Source organism: Strigops habroptila, chromosome 6 (genome assembly GCF_004027225.2).
Source record: "Strigops habroptila isolate Jane chromosome 6, bStrHab1.2.pri, whole genome shotgun sequence".
Lineage (NCBI taxonomy): Eukaryota > Metazoa > Chordata > Aves > Psittaciformes > Psittacidae > Strigops > Strigops habroptila.
In genome coordinates this window covers 40,552,968-40,571,046 of record NC_044282.2, presented here as the reverse complement: position 1 = coordinate 40,571,046, position 18,079 = coordinate 40,552,968, and the positions used below count along the sequence as shown (strand labels likewise).

Here is an 18,079-nt window from a genome sequence, read left to right as displayed (position 1 = left end):
TATGACTCTCCTTCAGACCCTCTTAATTTCTTTTTCACCCTTCAACAACAGATGGAAAAGGGAAAAGGAAAAGGAAAGGGAATAAGAAAGGAAAGAGAAAAGGAAACAAAAAGGAAAAAGGAAATGGGACAAAGGGAAAAAGGGAGTTGGAAAAGGGAAAAAGAAGGAAGGATGAAGAAATGCCATCTTAGAACAGAACGTAGTTCTGCTCTTGAACTACAACTCTTCAATGCCCAAAAAGGGAATGAGCTAAGGAAAATGAAGTGTTGGTTCTATCTGTCTGATTCCTGGTTGGATGTACAGGACAAGGGCAGCTGGGTTGAGAATGCCTACTAGCTCTGGTAGTTCTATGATGAAAATGTGACTTTGAACCCATTTTTTGCTGTTCCCTAATCCTCTACATTTATGCCATGCTCAGGTTGCCTGGTCTCAGAAATCTAGTCTGTTTTCTCTCTGCATAGTACTTCATTTCACAATTAAAAGACTGCTTTGACAAGTATGCTTACTACATTGAAACGCACTTGCTGAGACTAATGCAGTGACAAGTGGAACATCCTTTAAGTTCTAGTTAAGATATAGGATTTTTCTGACAGCAGTTTTATGGTTATTCTGAGTTTATTATATTTTTGACAGATTTATTAATGTTGTCAATGATTGCATACAATTTGTATTTTGCCTCCATTATTCTCTAATATTCTACAAAGAATGCAGATTGATTGTATCTCAGTAAAGATAGTCTAATTGCTCTTATATCATCGTTAGCCATGACAGAACAATAAACTGCCTCAGAAACAAACAAAAAAAAAAGTCACAGATAACAAAACTCTAATCAAATAAGCAATACACACAGCTAATACCAGATTTTCTCCAAAGATCCTAAAAAAATCACAGGAGACAGAAAATTAAACAGAAATAACAGGCTATCTTTCACACAAGATAAAAATAGGTTTAGTTTGAATAAACAAATCACTCTAAATTAATGAAGTTATTATATTGCACTTTGAATGATAGGTATGAAGAAACACAGATTTTTGAAAAGTAAAAGCATATAATCAAGTCTTCTAAACTTTCAAATGCTAACAGTAGCCCACATGCTGATTTACAAATGAATAAATGCCATACTATGTGTTCCAATGCTCAATTATACCTAATTCCAGATACAACATTGTGCATATAAGGACAGTAAACATTTTTAAAGGTCCACCCAAAGGTGCCCAAACATAGTTAGTAATTTCTTAACAGCTACAAATGTTATGCCAAGATAGCTATGGTATATCATTAGGGCAAGCTGACTGCACAGGAGTGAAGTCTTAGAGCACAATTACATGACATGCTTCTACTATGATCTCTTGAGCAGAAATTAATCTAATTTTCTCCCATATACAGATTAAGCTCTTTCATTTGTTTCAAATCACCCGATATGCAGTGGAGAAGATTTAGAATGTGGATGGCTTCCAAAATCATGCAGATCTTTGCTCTGTTCAAACAGTCCTCCAGTGCCAGACTACATTTTTCAATATAGCTGATAACTGTTTAACCCTGTTGTTGTAAAAATGTCCACAACTGTTGACAGTATGTGTATATACACCAAGCCTTACTTGGTGTAACTGGCTTAGAGAGATAGGGATGGCTGACTTCAAGTACCATAATCTAGTATGAAACAGTGGAAATCTATATGGGGATGAAAACACCTTGAAAGGCTCTTGACTATAAGAAGCGTTAAATGGTGCAGAGAAGCTCCTACTGTGCAAGTTTGTATTATAAACCTGAAACTCATTTACCTCAAGGACAACAATGTCAGTTATGAACTTCGGGATGTCTGTCTTTAGACCCATGATACAAGAAGTTTAACCATGCCATCCTTTCATCACAGAGCATAAAGCCAACACACCTGTTTTCTGAATGGGAGTAGAACTGTATGGACCAGAAGCTTAGTTTACTAGCTTAAGATAGACAACTGAATGACCTAACAGGTGTTAGACAGGCATACATCACAGATCTCAGATGTCTTAGGGGGAAAATCTAGAAGAAAAGTCCTGAAGTTCTAGCCATAGTGCTCTAGGTGACAACCACCAGCCTCAAAAGTGACAGAAAAAATTGCCCATGGAATCTCAGATAGTTTCAAATTTTTAACAATTTAGTATAAAAACGTGAATATATGTGCAAAACACTGTTTTTCTGGGACTGGGCAGGATGTTTGAATTAATTCTGATATTGGTGAGTACTTGCAGTTTAGCTAAACACTACAGGTGCGCTCAGTTTGTCACATATGTTCAATTGTTTTCACAACACTAACACAGATCTTCAGTGATACTCCTTAGAAGGGCAAGCTTACAGCCTCAAGACTACTATTTACCAGCTTTGTTTTATTATTGTTTCCCTGTCTGCTGATGGCCCTGATATTTCTCAGCAGGCAAAACCCCAAACCAAACCAAGCCACAAAACCCATCACTTTTCTCTAGCATAAAAGGGAGGAGGGAGGTAGCTACAACTAGACTGGAAAAATTTCATCAGTTTAGGATTTCTAGCAATGTGACATTTCTTACTGTCTCCCTAGGTTCAAATGTTTATAAAAACTAGCAGTATCAAAAGCCACCTACTCTAACTGTTCTTATCTTCCCCCAGGTCCCAGGATTTTTGCCAACTGGTCTCACTAGGAAAAACTAATATACGAATATCTGATAACAGTAAATCGGGTGTCTAAAAATACAAACTATGATTATACAGAACATAGAAGTGGGAAAATTTTAACGTCAACAGACAAACAAAATATGCTTCATGTTTCTGAGAGAGACCTTCCCTATGATAACTCCCTCTGTCTATATTAGAAGCTTGAGAGGGTACTGAACATTTCTCTAATGCTATTATGAATCCAAGGAAATCATTGAATACAGAAAAGATATGGCACTGGAACAGGCTGCCCAAGGAAGCTGTAAATGCTCCACCCCTGCCAGTGTCTAAGGCCAGGCTGGACAGTGCCTTGAGCAACCTGGTCTAGTGGGAGGTGCCCCTGCCCACGGCAGGGGAGTTGGAACCAGAAGATCTTAAGGTCCTCTCCAACCCAGACGATTCTATGATTACATAAAAAATCAGAGAGCTTTATTACAGGCTAGGATAACAAAACAGAATGACTGTGATATTGATACCATTTCTTATCAAGTGAGGAAGCCAGAAGATTATTTCTCAAAGCTGCATGACATAATGGTTACATTCTTTATCCATCCCCTCAGTTTAATTCTAATTTATACACCTTATTCTTCTCATTTCTGATTTACCACTACAAAAAGGATCCCAAAAGTCTGTGCTGTAAAAGACCAACATTTCAAGTTCAGTGTTCCATGTTTATCTTTTTAAGATATCTATCAGATTATCCCAAATACCAATAGTTCAATAATACAAAACAGTAATAAGAATAAAATATAGATAGAAAAATCTGTATTACTAACACTACAACAACATCTAGTGAACCAATAAAAAAATACAGCGAGTGTGAAAACTATTTCCAAAGAGAACAGGGATTATAACTTGTCTAGAAATCTAAGACTCTAGATTTCTAAGATCATATAAAAGAATAATGTGTTTTCCCACTGATAAACACTTCCAGTTGCATCTCAGACACTAATGTTGGTTAAAATTACTTTCAATTGGTAAATTAAAAGGATAAGAGAGAGAGTACAGATTTGGTATCTTAAATATCTTTCCTCTAGGAGTGTAACAAGTGTAGGTCAACCTTAATGGCAAGAGAAAAGAAAACATATATTCTCTTCTTTTTTATGTCCTTTCAAGTATTTTCTTTCTCTATTCTTATGCAAGGTAATAAGCCAAGTTGTAGCTGACTGGCAGAAGATATGGTAATGAGTTTTAAAAACCTGTATCATGAGGCAGCAAGATTTAGGACTAAATACGCTAATATTACCATTTACTAGAGCAAGTCATATTCGTATTTGTTACATAAAGACTGCACAAAAGTTGTTTGATCAAGCAATTATCCCATATCTTCCATATGCTCTTCAGATTTTTTTTTTTTTCACATTTTTGAAAGTGCCATCGTTATTTCTGGACTTATTTGATATTCTGCTTGTAACTCTAACTGTTCTTTTCACCCTTACATTGTATTGTATATGGAACATATGTTAGTAATATTCTATCATCATTCTTTACACTTTTATATCACTCTTTAAGGATATTGTAAAACTTTAGTGTACGTTTAATGTGAGGAAAAAATATTTCATACTTGCTTATAGCGCAGTTTTATCATAAATAACCTTGTTTGGGTTTGGTTTTTTTTTTTTTCCAAAAGAGTGATAAAGTTGAATCCACAATCTTCATCTTTTGGGGTTTTTTTTAGAACTTGAAATTAATTATTTATTAATTCATGTAATATACGTAAACACATTTTGTAAAGTGCTAGAATTTTAAATCAAATGTCAGATGGAGCTACAGTTCACAGTCAATGTAAGGACTTATGTACATAGAAAAGAACTTGAAAAAATTAAGTGCAAAATCAAAACCTCCAATCCTCCCACTCATTTACTGTCCGATTCAGGAGGCACTTGAAGACAGCACCCCTGGGAAAACAAGCACATAACTGGTGAACTTTAGCCCATGTTTTAGGCTGAACGAATACTCTAAAACAAGTACAGAAGATAATGACAATAATCAAGAGAAAGAGGTAGGTGGCCTTATTAGAATCTTTCGGAGCAAGATTAGGCATGTTATTTAAAAGGAATGTTACAGACTCTCTTAGTTAAAGGATATGGGGGATGATGTTTCGTATCTTCTTTTCAGAAAGAAAAAAAATCATTATGAGTTACAACCAACCACTGACAAAGATGTGATGCATTATCACATGTTATGTCTTTAAGGACAGCATCATTCTACTCTCACAAAGAATTACATTCTCTCATGCCTCTCCACTCTTTTTCCCTTGGGAGGTATGGTTTTATAAGGGATGCTTATATTGCCTATCGCAGTGTGGACCAATTCCAATTACAGTTTGCAGTTTTTTGTTGGCTTTTGTTTTTTTTTTTACATATTCTTCTCCCTGAAAGAGAATTTAATTGTCCAACATAGTTTTTAAATTATTTGCATGCATTCCTTCTTACTATATTTTTGCAAAATGTGTAAACTATCCTCCAGCTGTACCGATGCAGATTAAAAAACAAAACAAACAAAAAAAAGGCCAAAACCCCCAAAACCAACCCCACACCAAAAAACCAAGAAAAAATGGAAGACATGGGAACAGCAGCCACAACTTGATAGCTCTTCAACAGAAAAAAGTACCCATTGATTGTAAAGAAGTTACACGTAATATATAACATGCAATAAAACTCTGTTCTTTACTTTGAAAATAAAACTCAATGCTCTCATTTGCTCAAATATGTACTACTTCCTACTGCTGAAGTCAGGGAACATAGCGTTTCTCATTTTCAATGCCAAATGTTCTCTCCAGACAATGTCTTTTCCCTTTGGCTAGTAGGGCATGTTTATGTCTTACTCCTGGAGTCTGTCAAGAGTTCTATAATGTCTATGCAATAATGTGATAAAATACAGTTTAAATTGAAATGCAAAAGGAGTTAATAATTCTTAGTTTAATAATTCCAATAAAAATACAAATAGTATTTTTAAAACTAACAAGAATTGGGCTTTTGCAATTGGTTTTAAGCTTTAACAAGTCTCAAATGGACAAATATTTGTTTTAAAACCTTCATTTGGAAAACTCATTTTAAACTTCATTTCTTCCTTGTAAACTCTCTGCACTCCAAGATATATGCAATACTTTCAACCTTTTCTACATACTCACTTTACTAGATTTATGAACAATTTATGTTAATTTGCATTAACTATTATGGAACTAGAACTTAAATTTTACAGACTCTTGCAACATTGGTTTTATAAGACAACATAAGGAAATAATACAAGTGTCCCTTCCCAAGTACATGTACAAAATACATGTTCATGTTGCAGAGCAATATATTTAAGCTGTTAGGAGAATACCTGTCTCAGAAATAATTAAAAAAAAAAAAAATATTCACAGTACTAAAATCTTCATTTGGGAAACAAGGAATTGCAACGCTGAAGCAAACTTTTAGTCCACCTAGTGTAGTTTTTGCTTCCAACAATATTCAAATCCTGATGTCTAATAAGAACACACAGAAGAATCCAAAGTAGAAAACACTATGTTAATCTGTCCCACTGGAAAATTTCCTTCTAGCCTCTAGCAACCTGTCCTGGGGAAGAATGACTGACCCTTCCCTGACAGTTTTTTCATGGCTTATACTTGTAGCTCAGTTAAATCTTACTTGAATTCCTCACAGCCTTTTCTGGTTTGACTAACCTAAAAGCTATTGGGTGTTTTGTGTAGAGAAGCATCTGTCCCATCTTTCAGGATCAGTGTCAAATATACTGAACATGCATTCTTCAGTAAAAACTTGTAGCACCATTAGCATTAAACTCCATGTGATTTCTTTTTTCCTTCTCCCCCCCCCCTACCCCCCCCCCCCAGATTTGGGGGCAAATGGAGCAGTGTACAATGTAACATATAAAATTTTCTATTGTAAAGCTTTTACTTGGACTTTTATCTAGAAAATAAAAGTGTAGAAATGAAATTCCTGACATTCATACTGGTGTCATAGATAATCTTGTTGTAACAAGATGGTTATGATGGAAATAATTTATTCCAATCTATTTTATATCTTCTTAGCTGTTTGATTATCTATGACACCAGTTCTACACAATAGCTACATAGTTTTGACATAACATCCTATACGAGACTTTGTCAAAGTTTCTAAAAGTCTAAATGCATGTCAGAAATTTCATTTCTACATTTCTATTTTCTAGGTAAAAGTCCAAGTAAAAGCTTTACAATAGAAAATTTTATATGTTACATTGTACACTGCTTCATTTGCCCCCGAATCTGAAAAAAAAAAAAAAAAGGGAAGGAAGAAAGAAATCACATGGAGCTTAAAATAATTTCTGGCAGTATTATGAGTTCTCATAATCAATACAAGTGACAGATGTTAATATGAATAATAAATCACTGCTGAGGAACATGATTCATAAAATATTTACGATTTATACAAGCACATATTATTCTGACATCAGCTGCTTACACTACAGATTAGAACAAAGGTGCAGTTCTTCAGCAAAAAACCGCGTGACATACACACAAACAAGTGAACAAAAATCAAAAAGTCTTGTGAGTTCTGAAGTAAAGGTACTACCAGAAAGTTACCTTCGCATCTGGGGAAATGATAGTTCCAATTTCTGTTGATTCCATGTTGGCATGTGAGAACAGGCTGACCTCTCAAAACATATCCAGGATAGCATTCAAATGATACCGACTGTCCCACACTGTAATCTGAGTTGACTATATAGCCATTCAAAAAAGGAGGAGGATCAGGGCAGTTTTGTAACTCGTAAGCTGGAAAAGAACAGAAGTATTTTTTACTCTTTAGGCAGCTCTCAACACAGGAAGTAAAATAAATTCTGTAATTCATTCCATAAGAGGGAAACACTGGAGTGCCAAACTGCAGTAAAAAAGTGATTAACACATAACAAGAAATAAATTATCCATTAGGACCATCCAGATCTTGATAAAGAAATGAAAAAATTAGCACTAGAAACAAAGCGTAGGAAAAATCAAAATCTGGAACAGAATGAATTGCCACCTACATGAGAAATTTAGAAGCAAAGAAACATTCAGTGCAGGGCATAAGATGGAATATTGTGTTTTAGTAATTTATGTGGAAGCTTCAGATTAGAATATTACATAAACTATTGCTTATTTTTAAGCACACTTCTAGGTTCAGAGCTAATACCTAAGATCTGAGAAGTAACAGTTTCATAATAGAATAACATTTTTTTAATCAAGATACACAGAATGAATTTATTTAATAAGATGGATTACTTAGTATGTCATTAAGTGTCATGATTTCATGAGTACATCAAGCTTTTTCATAAACCTCATTTATATTCAGATTAAATTTAGTATGTTAGGTCTGAAAAAGCTGCACACAGTAATACTAATAATTTACTAATAATTGACCAAATTTAGTAGGTGGCCACTTTTCTCCTAAGATTCTCAAGATTAGAAATTATCACATAGTTTTTCAAATATCTTTTTCCTATCCTGACATACAAGAAAAAAATGCCATTAATTCCAACTAAAAAATAGTAAAATTATTCAGGTAAAGAAATTTTTCCACGATGCCTGAAATTAAACAATATTTTCTAAAAAAACATATCTATTGAATTATCATGTTCACAATTTTGAAAATGTGAACAAAATTTTGATTTTACTAATATGCAAGTGTATTTATACAATAAACAGTTAATAAGAACTTGAAACAGCTTTTTTTTCTGATGATGTTCATATACTGTTCATCTGTCGTGTCATCTACTAGGAATGGATGTAACCACACTACAACAAAAAACGCAGTTTTGCAGCACTATAAGCATTACATAGAAAAACAAACATTTCAAATTGAGGATAAGCATATAAATTACTATGGTGGCTTATATTTATTTGACTGGCAATATTCCAGCTTGTTCATTACCTGCATCAATTAAATTGTACAATGACTTCAACAATAAATCAGCACACGATTAATCACAGAAATTGTTTAAATGCATTTTCACATTTAAACTCTATGGTACGTATTCTAGTAAGTCAGTCATTCATTAAAATTTTATGAAATACAAGATTTTTCACAATCTATTGGGTTTTTAAATATAAATTAAACTGTACAAAAACAACCGCCTGACCAAAAAAAAAAAAAAATTGAAAAGAATTAATGAAAGACTATAAAGTCACAGAGCATTAGAAAGATCTAGAAAGTTTACCACAGAAAAGGTTCCTTCTAGATATATGGCCATACAAAAAAAAAAAACTGCATTAACTATTCATCATATTTAATGTTGGGGTTTATGTTTTCAAAGACTTTAATATATTATTCAATTAGACATTTAATTGATAAATAATAGTGTGATAAAAATTCAGAGGGAGCTTTCATTAATAACATTTACTGAGATATAAAGATCATTTAAAACTACGTTTCTATATTGAAGGTATATTTCCTTAGAATACTTAAATAATAAACAGTTCCACGGGAATCAAAAAGGAAAGTTTTATAAAAATGTTGTGTAGAATCATTCATAAACTTCACACAGATAAGAGAGCAAGTAACTGCAGTTTAAGAAATAATTATTGAGAAGGTGAATGCCTCCCTTCCTCTGAGCATTCCATTTACAGCTATGAAATATTTCTCTCAGAATATAAAAAAGTTCAAGTAAGAGCAGTAATACCAGTGTGCTTTATATTAACATGTGTCATTAAGCCCAAGCTCTAAAAATACAGCAAGAGATGAAGAACAGATTCTCGAACAAAGTATTTTTTTTTCCAAAGCTAATCATTACAATATGGACGTATTCATCCTAGAAGTATATACCTGTTATTATCGATTATTTAAGCAAGCCATTTCAGCAAGATTAAGCTAAACATATAACTTAGGTGTTCTTAAGTGCTTACTTAAAATGAAGTTTGTACTTAATTGCTTCACTGAAATACAGCTACTGTCATGAGATTTTTTAGTCACTGCTGATTACATTCATGCTATTAAATAAATAGCAGATTTATTTTAAAAAGGCTTTCTTCTCTCCCCCAATCTGTTCAGTGAATCCAGATACCAATGTTTGTAACAGTACAAAGCTGGAAGAGATGTGGAGGTACTAGAAATACCTGAAATCCTCTCCAAGTCAGACTGCCCTTCTCTCAAATAACAAAAAATTAAGAAAAGAAAACGAAAACTTAAAAGATCAGAATGAATCACTACTGGAAAGGAAATAGAAAAAGCTTTATTCTACCTTAATTATGGTTCGTTAAAATTTTGTGCTGAATCTAGTAATGGCTCATTAATTTTTAATGCTATTATTAGTACTGCCATCAATATTCATACAGTAGCACTACAGATAATATCATTATTATCAACATCTTTACACAAAATAGAGTACTAGAAAGATTATCTAAGAGTTCAGGACGTTAATATTAATATATTAAATTATATTAAAAAGTTACTTAGCAAATTACATTAAAAATACAACAGAAGATCATTCTGGAGGGACAGAGGATCTCAGGATCTCATAGATATACTTGACAAGGTGCAGCACTACCTTGCCCAATAGTTACAGTGACAGTATTTTGGAATAACAACAATAAGAATTGGAACTTTAAAACTTTGATTATACAACCTTCTGAGGAGATGAGTAAGCAAGAAAAATATCCTTCCTCATTGGTTAGTATGTTGCAACACGGTATTGATAGGTTACATTTTAAATGCATTTAATATAGTCTCAGATTTTTTAAGCTAGTCTTCAGAATTCATTGAAGAAAAAACATCTCTCACTGATCTACATGTGAATAAAACACAAGAACAGCTGAGTTGCAATAGGAAATCCCAAAAGATCATAAACAACTCTCTATCCCTCTAATTTACACAACATTCCTTAAAGTCCCCTGGATTGTTAATGGAAAAAAAAATAAAACCTACCTTTTAGAATTCTAGCTAGTGTTTACTCAGAGATGCATATGCTTTTCTCCTTTTATAGAAAAGGTAAACAAAACACGTACAGAAACTTTTTGGGTCTGTTCTGGTACTTTTTTTAGTAAGAAGAGAACCCCTACCAAAAGTAGATTACCGTAAGTTTGAAGGTCAGTCAGTCAGGGGTGAAAGCACTTGCTTTCACAGAGCAGAACACAGGTTGTTTTTTGGGGTTTTTTGTGGGTTTTGTGAAGATACTCTCTGCATGTGACTTCTGATATAAATCCTACAGATGACTCGTAAATTATTGGTGTAACTCTAAGTCAGGTGCTCCATCTGACTGTGATATCATGATTTGCAGGCCACTCAGCAAATATGTTTTATAGTTTTATTATAAATATTATTTATACATCTGGTCTTTTGATATACACAGCAACTATACCTGATTTAAAAGAGCAATTTGTTATTCAGTCATCACTATCAAATATTATCCACAGATCCTGATGTCACACCTCAAAAAGGAAGTTGTTTTTATGAGTGTCATGCCCAAAGCCTTGTTTGGTATTGAGCTTTAAAAAATGATATACCATTTCACAGCAGAAAAAAACCCCCACCCTCTAGTGACAGGCTGAAATGAAGCCCAATGTAAAAGGAATCTGAGAAAAAGATTTAATTCCAATGCCAGCAGCAGTCAAATACTTGAATTCTAAAATTATCTCATACTGACACTTGGCATTTCTTCGTGCAGTATATTTTCCACTATTAAGAGAAGAGTGTAAATCACAAAACTAATATAACTGATCATCCGCTATCTTGGTTTTGATTCACATGTATTTTCCTTCTTACATTAACACTAGGGTGACATTGCCTTTGCAAGTGCCACATACATCTGCAACACTTCAACATAGAAATCATTCCTTTACAGAAAAAATGTATTAGCAGAGAGTTGAACATACAAACACTTATATGTTAGGAAAACTCACAATTAAGGTTGCTTAAACTTTTCATTTAGTCTTTCTTCACATTCCTCCAGTATCATGCTGTGTACAACTACAGACTCAAGAACAAATTCCACTTCTCAGACTACATGAACTAGCATGGGTTCATCCTTTTCCGACGAGCAGCTTTCCAGCTACTCTTCCCCAAGCCTGTAGCATGGCATGGGGTTGTTGTGGCCCAAGTGCAGGACCTGGCACTTTCCCTTGTTGAACCTCATACGACTGGCCACAGCCCATTGGTCCAGCCTGCCCAGATCCCCCTGCAGAGCCTTCCTATCCTCTAGCAGATCAACACTACCACCCAGCTTGGTGTCGTCTGCAAATTTACTGAGGGTGCACTCAATCCCCTCATCCAGATCATCAATGAAGATATTAAACAATGCTGGCACTAACACCAAGCCCTGAGGGACACCACTAGTGACTGGTTGCCTACTAGATGTGATGCCATTTACCCCCACTTTTTGGGCTCAGCCATCCAGCCAGTTTCCAACCCAAAGAAGAATATACCTATCCAGGCCATGAGCAGCTATTTCCTCCAGGAAAATGCTGTGAAAGACAGTGTCAAATGCTTTACTGAAGTCCAAATACACAATGTCCACAGCCTTTCCTTCACCAACCAGGTGGGTCACCTTATCGTCGAAGGAGATCAAGTTGGTCAAGCAGGACCTGCCCTTCATGAACCCATGCTGACTGGGCCTGATCCCTCCATTTTCCTCACTTGCTTTATGATCTCACTTAGGATCATCTGCTCCATGACCTTCCCCGGCACTGAGGTCAGGCTGACATGCTTGTAGTTTCCAGGGTCATCCTTCCTGCCCTTTCTGTAGAGAGGCGTCATGTCGGCCAACCTCCAATCCCCTGGGACCTGCCCACTAGACCAGGACTGCTGATAAATTGTGAAGAGTGGCTTGGCATGCTCCTCTGCCAGCTCCTTCAGCACTCTTGAGTGCAACCCATCCGGCCCTACAGACTTGTATACGTCTAAGTGGAGCAGGAAGTTGCTAACCATTTCTTCCTGAATTATGGGGACTTCAATCAGCTCCCCATCTCTGCCATCCAACTCAGGGAACTGGGTACCCTGAGGATGGCTGGTGTGACTATTAAAGACTGAGGCAAAGGCAGCACTAAGTACCTCAGCCTTTTCCTCATCCTCAGTCACTAGGTTTCTCCCAGTAGAGGATGGAGGTTCTCTTTAGCCCTCCTTTTATTGCTAATATATTTGTAAAAGTACTATTTATTATCTTTTATGGCAGTGGCCAGATTTAGTTCCATCTGTCTTTGCCTTTCTGACTTTCTCTCTATATAACTTAACAACATCCTTGTACTTTTCATGGGGTGACAGTCCCTACCTTCACAGGTGATAAATTCTCTTTTTTTTTTTCTGAGTTCAAGCAATATCTCCCTGTTCAGCCAGGCTGGTCTTCCCTGACAGTTTGATTTTAGGTACACAGGGACCGCCTGCTCCTGCACCTTAAGGATTTCATTCTTGAAGAGTGTCCAGCCTTCCTGGACCCTTTAGTCCTTCAGTAATGTTTCCCAAGGAATTCTGCCAACCAGTGTCCTAAACACGCCATAGTCAGCTCTCTGGAAGTCTAAGGTGGAGGTTTTGTTGACCTTCCTGTCTTCTCCAAAGACTGAAAATTCAATCATTTTGTGATCGCTTTGCCCATAACAGCCTCCAACCATCAAATCACCCACCAATCCTTCTCTGTTTGCGAACAGCAAATCTAGCCAGGCATCTCCCCTAGTTGGCTCACTAACCACCTGGGTTAGGAAGTTATCTTCCACATCCTCCAAGAACATCCTGGATTGTTTCTCCTCTGCTTTACTGTACTTCCAGCAGACATCTAGTAGATTGAAGTCCCCCATGAGAACAAGGGCAAGCAATCGTGAACCTTCTCCCAGTTGTCTGAAGAACGCTTTAGCCGTAGCTTCATCAGTGGTCTGTAACAGACTCCTGTCAGGGTATCTGCTTGATTGGCCTTCTCCCTGATCTTCACCCACAAACATTCAGCCTTCCCACTCACAACATTGAGTTCAAGGCAGCTGATGCACTCCCTGACATACAATGCAATCCCACCACCCCTTTTCCCTTGCCTTTCTCTTCTGAAGAGCCTGTAGTGATCCACTGTAGCACTCCAATGACGTGAATCGTTCCATCACATTTCTGTGATGACAATTATGTCATGATTTCCCTTGTCACTAAAGGCCTTGGTAAAAATTCTCTCTCCATCTTTCAAACAAATCGTAGAATACCGGGTTGGAAGGGACCTCAAGGATCATCTAGTTCAGCCTTTCATGGCAAAAGCACAGTCTAGACAAGACCCTGTCCAACCAAATCTTGAAAATGTCCAATGTTGGGGAGTCCACCACTTCTCCAGAGAGATAGTTCCAATAGCTGATTGTTCTCACTGTGAAAAATTTTCAAGAGAAGAGTCTGGACTAGTTTTTTGGCAAACGCTAGAAAAACTATCTTTCACATGAATGTACTTAATGAAGTACTTCCATTTAATCTTAAAGTGACAGGTTTCCACATTTCAGTTTTTGTACATCTAGAGAAAGATTTGTCAAGCTAGTAACCTTTATCTGTTGGCTTTTGGAGAACATCTGGCCTGATAACATATGCTATACTTTCTTACAAGACCTTTTCAAGAATTGACTCAGAAGCTCCATCATAATTGTTTTTTTGCTAGATAAAGGTCATCAGATTTAACATGTTCAAATCATGTTGTGTATGTGCATGAGTGTGCTTGTGGAAGAAAGGGAGTGCAATTAGAATATTTTTCTGTTTTCTGGAATATGTTGCTCTCCCAGCACAACAGGTTAAGATTCTTACCTCATACTCAGCTGTACACTACACTGAAATTCAGAATAGGCTGAATATGCTCTTAGAGTTCCAGTAATAGCAACTAGGATTCCCCCAGTAAAAATAGCACAAATAAAACATTTTATCTGCTTCCCTTAAAGAAGCCCTGGTCCCAGAAGGAAAGCTACATGGAAGAAAGATGTTCCAGAAATACTAAAAGTTTGAGGTAACAGTCAATAATATAGCCAGGGATTAAAAACCACAAATATGTCTTAACAACCACTAGACTGACTGTATTCTTCTGTGTACTAAATCATGTTATGAATCTCTCAGAGTCCATAAACACTATTTATTTATTCTGACTAGCATATATTTTGAGTCATTACAGCTGTATTCAGAGTATCCTGAGCCTGTAATTAGCTAACTTGGCTTGCCAATCAAACTTGTGTGACTGTTCTTCTTTCCCTCAGACCTAGTGTGCATAGGCTGTTTATATCTCAGATACTGAGATTTGACATATGTGGATGTCTCAACACCTCAAGATTACCAATCAAACACAGTTTAGAAATGTTCGTCTAAGTATTTCTGGTTGCTTCCTGCCTTTGCTGCTTTTCGTAGGTAGCAAAAACACAGCGGCGAAAACAAAAGCAACCCCTTCTCAATGCCCTGTTTATTTGTTTGTTTTTAATTAAATAGTGCAGTATTTATTTCAACAACGGAAAAAGTGTGATTAAAATTGATGTTGCTATTTTAAAAATCTGACACTTTCACAGTCCTCTCATTATCTTACAAATAAATAATAGTACTATCTAATTAAGTTTATCTTAACTGTTTCAGATAGTTCAACAGGCAATTGGTATTAATTTCCTTTTTGCCACAAGCGAAATTAAAGGTTTCCAACACACAAATTCAGTAACTCAGTCTGAACATAACTGAATACCTACCACTCCTTACATATTGCAATTGCAAGGCTGAAGTGATAACAAAACATGAAAACATCAGAGCATAAAAAAAACAGGAGCTGACCAGCAATGGTACCGAGAGCTGTATCTTCTGCAGGGTTCTGCTAAGGAGACAAAGCTTTTTCCTGCATTCAGAAACACACAGTACCTAAGTGATTTAGGTTATATATTCAAATGCTGTGTTATGAGAATTCACAGGCTAGTGCTTTAGAAGAAGCACTAGCTGCTTGCAAGCATGGGAAGCAAATATTTCACTGTTCTCAGTGTGCATACACTTTTCTTCCTCCCCAAAACAACGTGCTCAGAGTACAATCCCAGGCTATATTAAGCTTCAATCTTTTAAGTATTTTTCTGTCTTCAGCAAGTCAGTAGAAAAATTGAGAAATAGCATTACTAATTCTATCATTCACTATACAGTATTCATATTCTTTGCTTTCCCCTGAGATGACGGGTTATCAAAAAGCCTTATCCTTCATAAAATGCTAAGATGCCTAGAAAAATTCATTTTTTATGATGTGGAAGTTTGCTTGAATAAGCATACCTATTAACAATCTCCCTTTAGTTTTAGGCTGGTATCTTTATGAAAAGGCATCTACCTTGCAAAAAAAGCCTGCTACCTTAATGCCACTACTTGTATTCTAGCTACTACGTGAAAAATGATACTTAGGAAAAAGCAGTCCTTGAATTGAACCAAGTTTAGTACCATTCAGTAAAAGGACAAATTTAATCTTAAATCCATTTTAATGTACATTTAAGTACATTAAAAAAAATCAGACTAGGATTAAGCCATGCAGTTTTGTGGGCACTTCCTAATATGCAACACATTCATTAAGACACTAGAATGGGTTTGGTGAATGTGACTACAACTATGGATTCTTTTTGCTTACACAACTTTTTTTAAAAGTATATCGAATTAATTTCATTATTAGAAACACAATGCTTTTTTATTTATAGAACTTTTTTCCCAATTACAGTATATTAGGACATGCTAAAATGGGAACCATTAGAAGCAGTCTGAAAATAAATCTATTAAATATATAAAGATGTCAGGTCCTCAGATCCATCTGATTTGCTTTACAAATTCATTTCTATATAAATTTGTTTTCTTTGCAGAATTTAGATTGTGTGTGCTACATCTGCTTGCACTGGTATACACCCTTCAGTTTTACATACCATCTTTAGTTATTCCTGACAATTATTTATTCTCTTTTATTTCAGATGCCTATTTCAGATGCCGAGAGATTAAATATTTTTGAAATATGCTTATTGGAAACCATGTAAGCTATTGCTGATAGTTTCAAAAGACTGTTTTGTTTGGTGGAGCAACTGTTAGGTTTACCTGACCAGGAACATGGATGAATTCAGTACCTTGCTTTGTCAGCAAGTGAACAAACAAAGGCTCTTTGGGACTTTCTTTAATGTATATTGCCATACGCTATATGCATCTATGTACCTGACACTGCAGGATCTGAGATCATAGAATCATAGAATCATAGAATAGTTAGGGTTGGAAAGGACCTTAACATCATATAGTTCCAACCCCCCTGCCATGGGCAGGGACACCTCACACTAAACCATGTCGCCCAAGGCTCTGTCCAACCTGGCCTTGAACACTGTCAGGGATGGAGAATTCACAACTTCTTTGAGCAACCCCTTCCAGTGCTTCACCACCCTCACTGTAAAGAACTTCTTCCTTCTATCTAACCTAAACTTCCCCTGTTTGAGTTTGAACCCAATACCCCTTGTCCTATCAGTACAGTCCCTAACGAAGAGTCCCTCCCCAGCATCCTTGTAGGCCCCCTTCAGATACTGGAAGGTTGCTATGAGGTCTGCATGCAGCCTTCTCTTCTCCAGGCTGAACAGCCCCAACTTTCTCAGCCTGTCTTCGTACGGGAGGTGCTTCAGCCCCCTTATCATCCTCATGGCCCTTCTCTGGACTTGCTCCAACAGCTCCATGTCCTTTTCATGTTGAGGACACCAGAACTGCATACAATACTCCAAGTGAGGTCTCATGAAAGCAGAGTAGAGGGGGGGCAGGATCATCTCCTCCAACCTGCTGGTCACTCTCCTTTTGATGCAGCCCAGGATATGGTTGGCTTCAGATCTCAGATATGTCTGGACTTACCTTGTCATGAGCTGGTTTTAGCCCATTTTAACAACTGCTAGCAGCCAAGTGACTACTACCTAACATGTTTTAGGTTATGCTCTGCAAATACCATGTATGCTAAAGGCCTGTCAAGCCCTGGCAGTCACTGCTTAACTATCAATAGACCTTTATAGCAATTGAAGCTGAGGAAAACAACTTTCGAAGTTTGGCTTGGAACCAGTAAGAAAGAAGCAGACTGTGGTAAGAAAAACGCAAAAATAAATAACTGAAGTGGAACTCAAGACTGAAAAGTAAGAAATGCCTATCATGAACATCATATGTTTCCCAGCAAAGAGCTTGGGATGGTGATGGCTGCCTCTCCAGTTCTACAAGAAAAAGACAGAAGCTGTTGATGCTAGGCTCTATAAGAGCACCAGGAAGGTGAACAAAATACAAAAGAAATGAGGAAGGTTTTGCATAACAATTTCAACCACATTGTTTATGATTTTGTTCTGTGTTAACTGACTTGGACAACTTTACTGACTAAAAAGAAATTCTTAGCTTTCTATATATGATATGCTTCCTTTTGCCCATAGAAGATTTTTCATGTGACAACCATGCCAACTTCTCATATTTTATCTCTCTCACACATCTATATCCCATGAATAGCAGTTAGGCAAGAAACAGTG

At 36.2% G+C, this 18,079-nt stretch overlaps 1 protein-coding gene across 4 annotated transcripts in view; it reads right to left on the bottom strand.

Annotated features, from left to right (window-relative positions):
* The window catches only part of CSMD1 (CUB and Sushi multiple domains 1), a 1,137,242-nt gene that overhangs the window by 118,839 nt on the left and 1,000,324 nt on the right, over positions 1-18,079 (bottom strand). For all 4 annotated transcript variants that reach the window (XM_030490098.1, XM_030490097.1, XM_030490096.1 and 1 more), the window contains one exon: positions 7,235-7,423. In XM_030490098.1, coding sequence (XP_030345958.1) covers positions 7,235-7,423 — 189 coding nt within the window. The remainder of the gene's footprint in view (positions 1-7,234; positions 7,424-18,079) is intronic.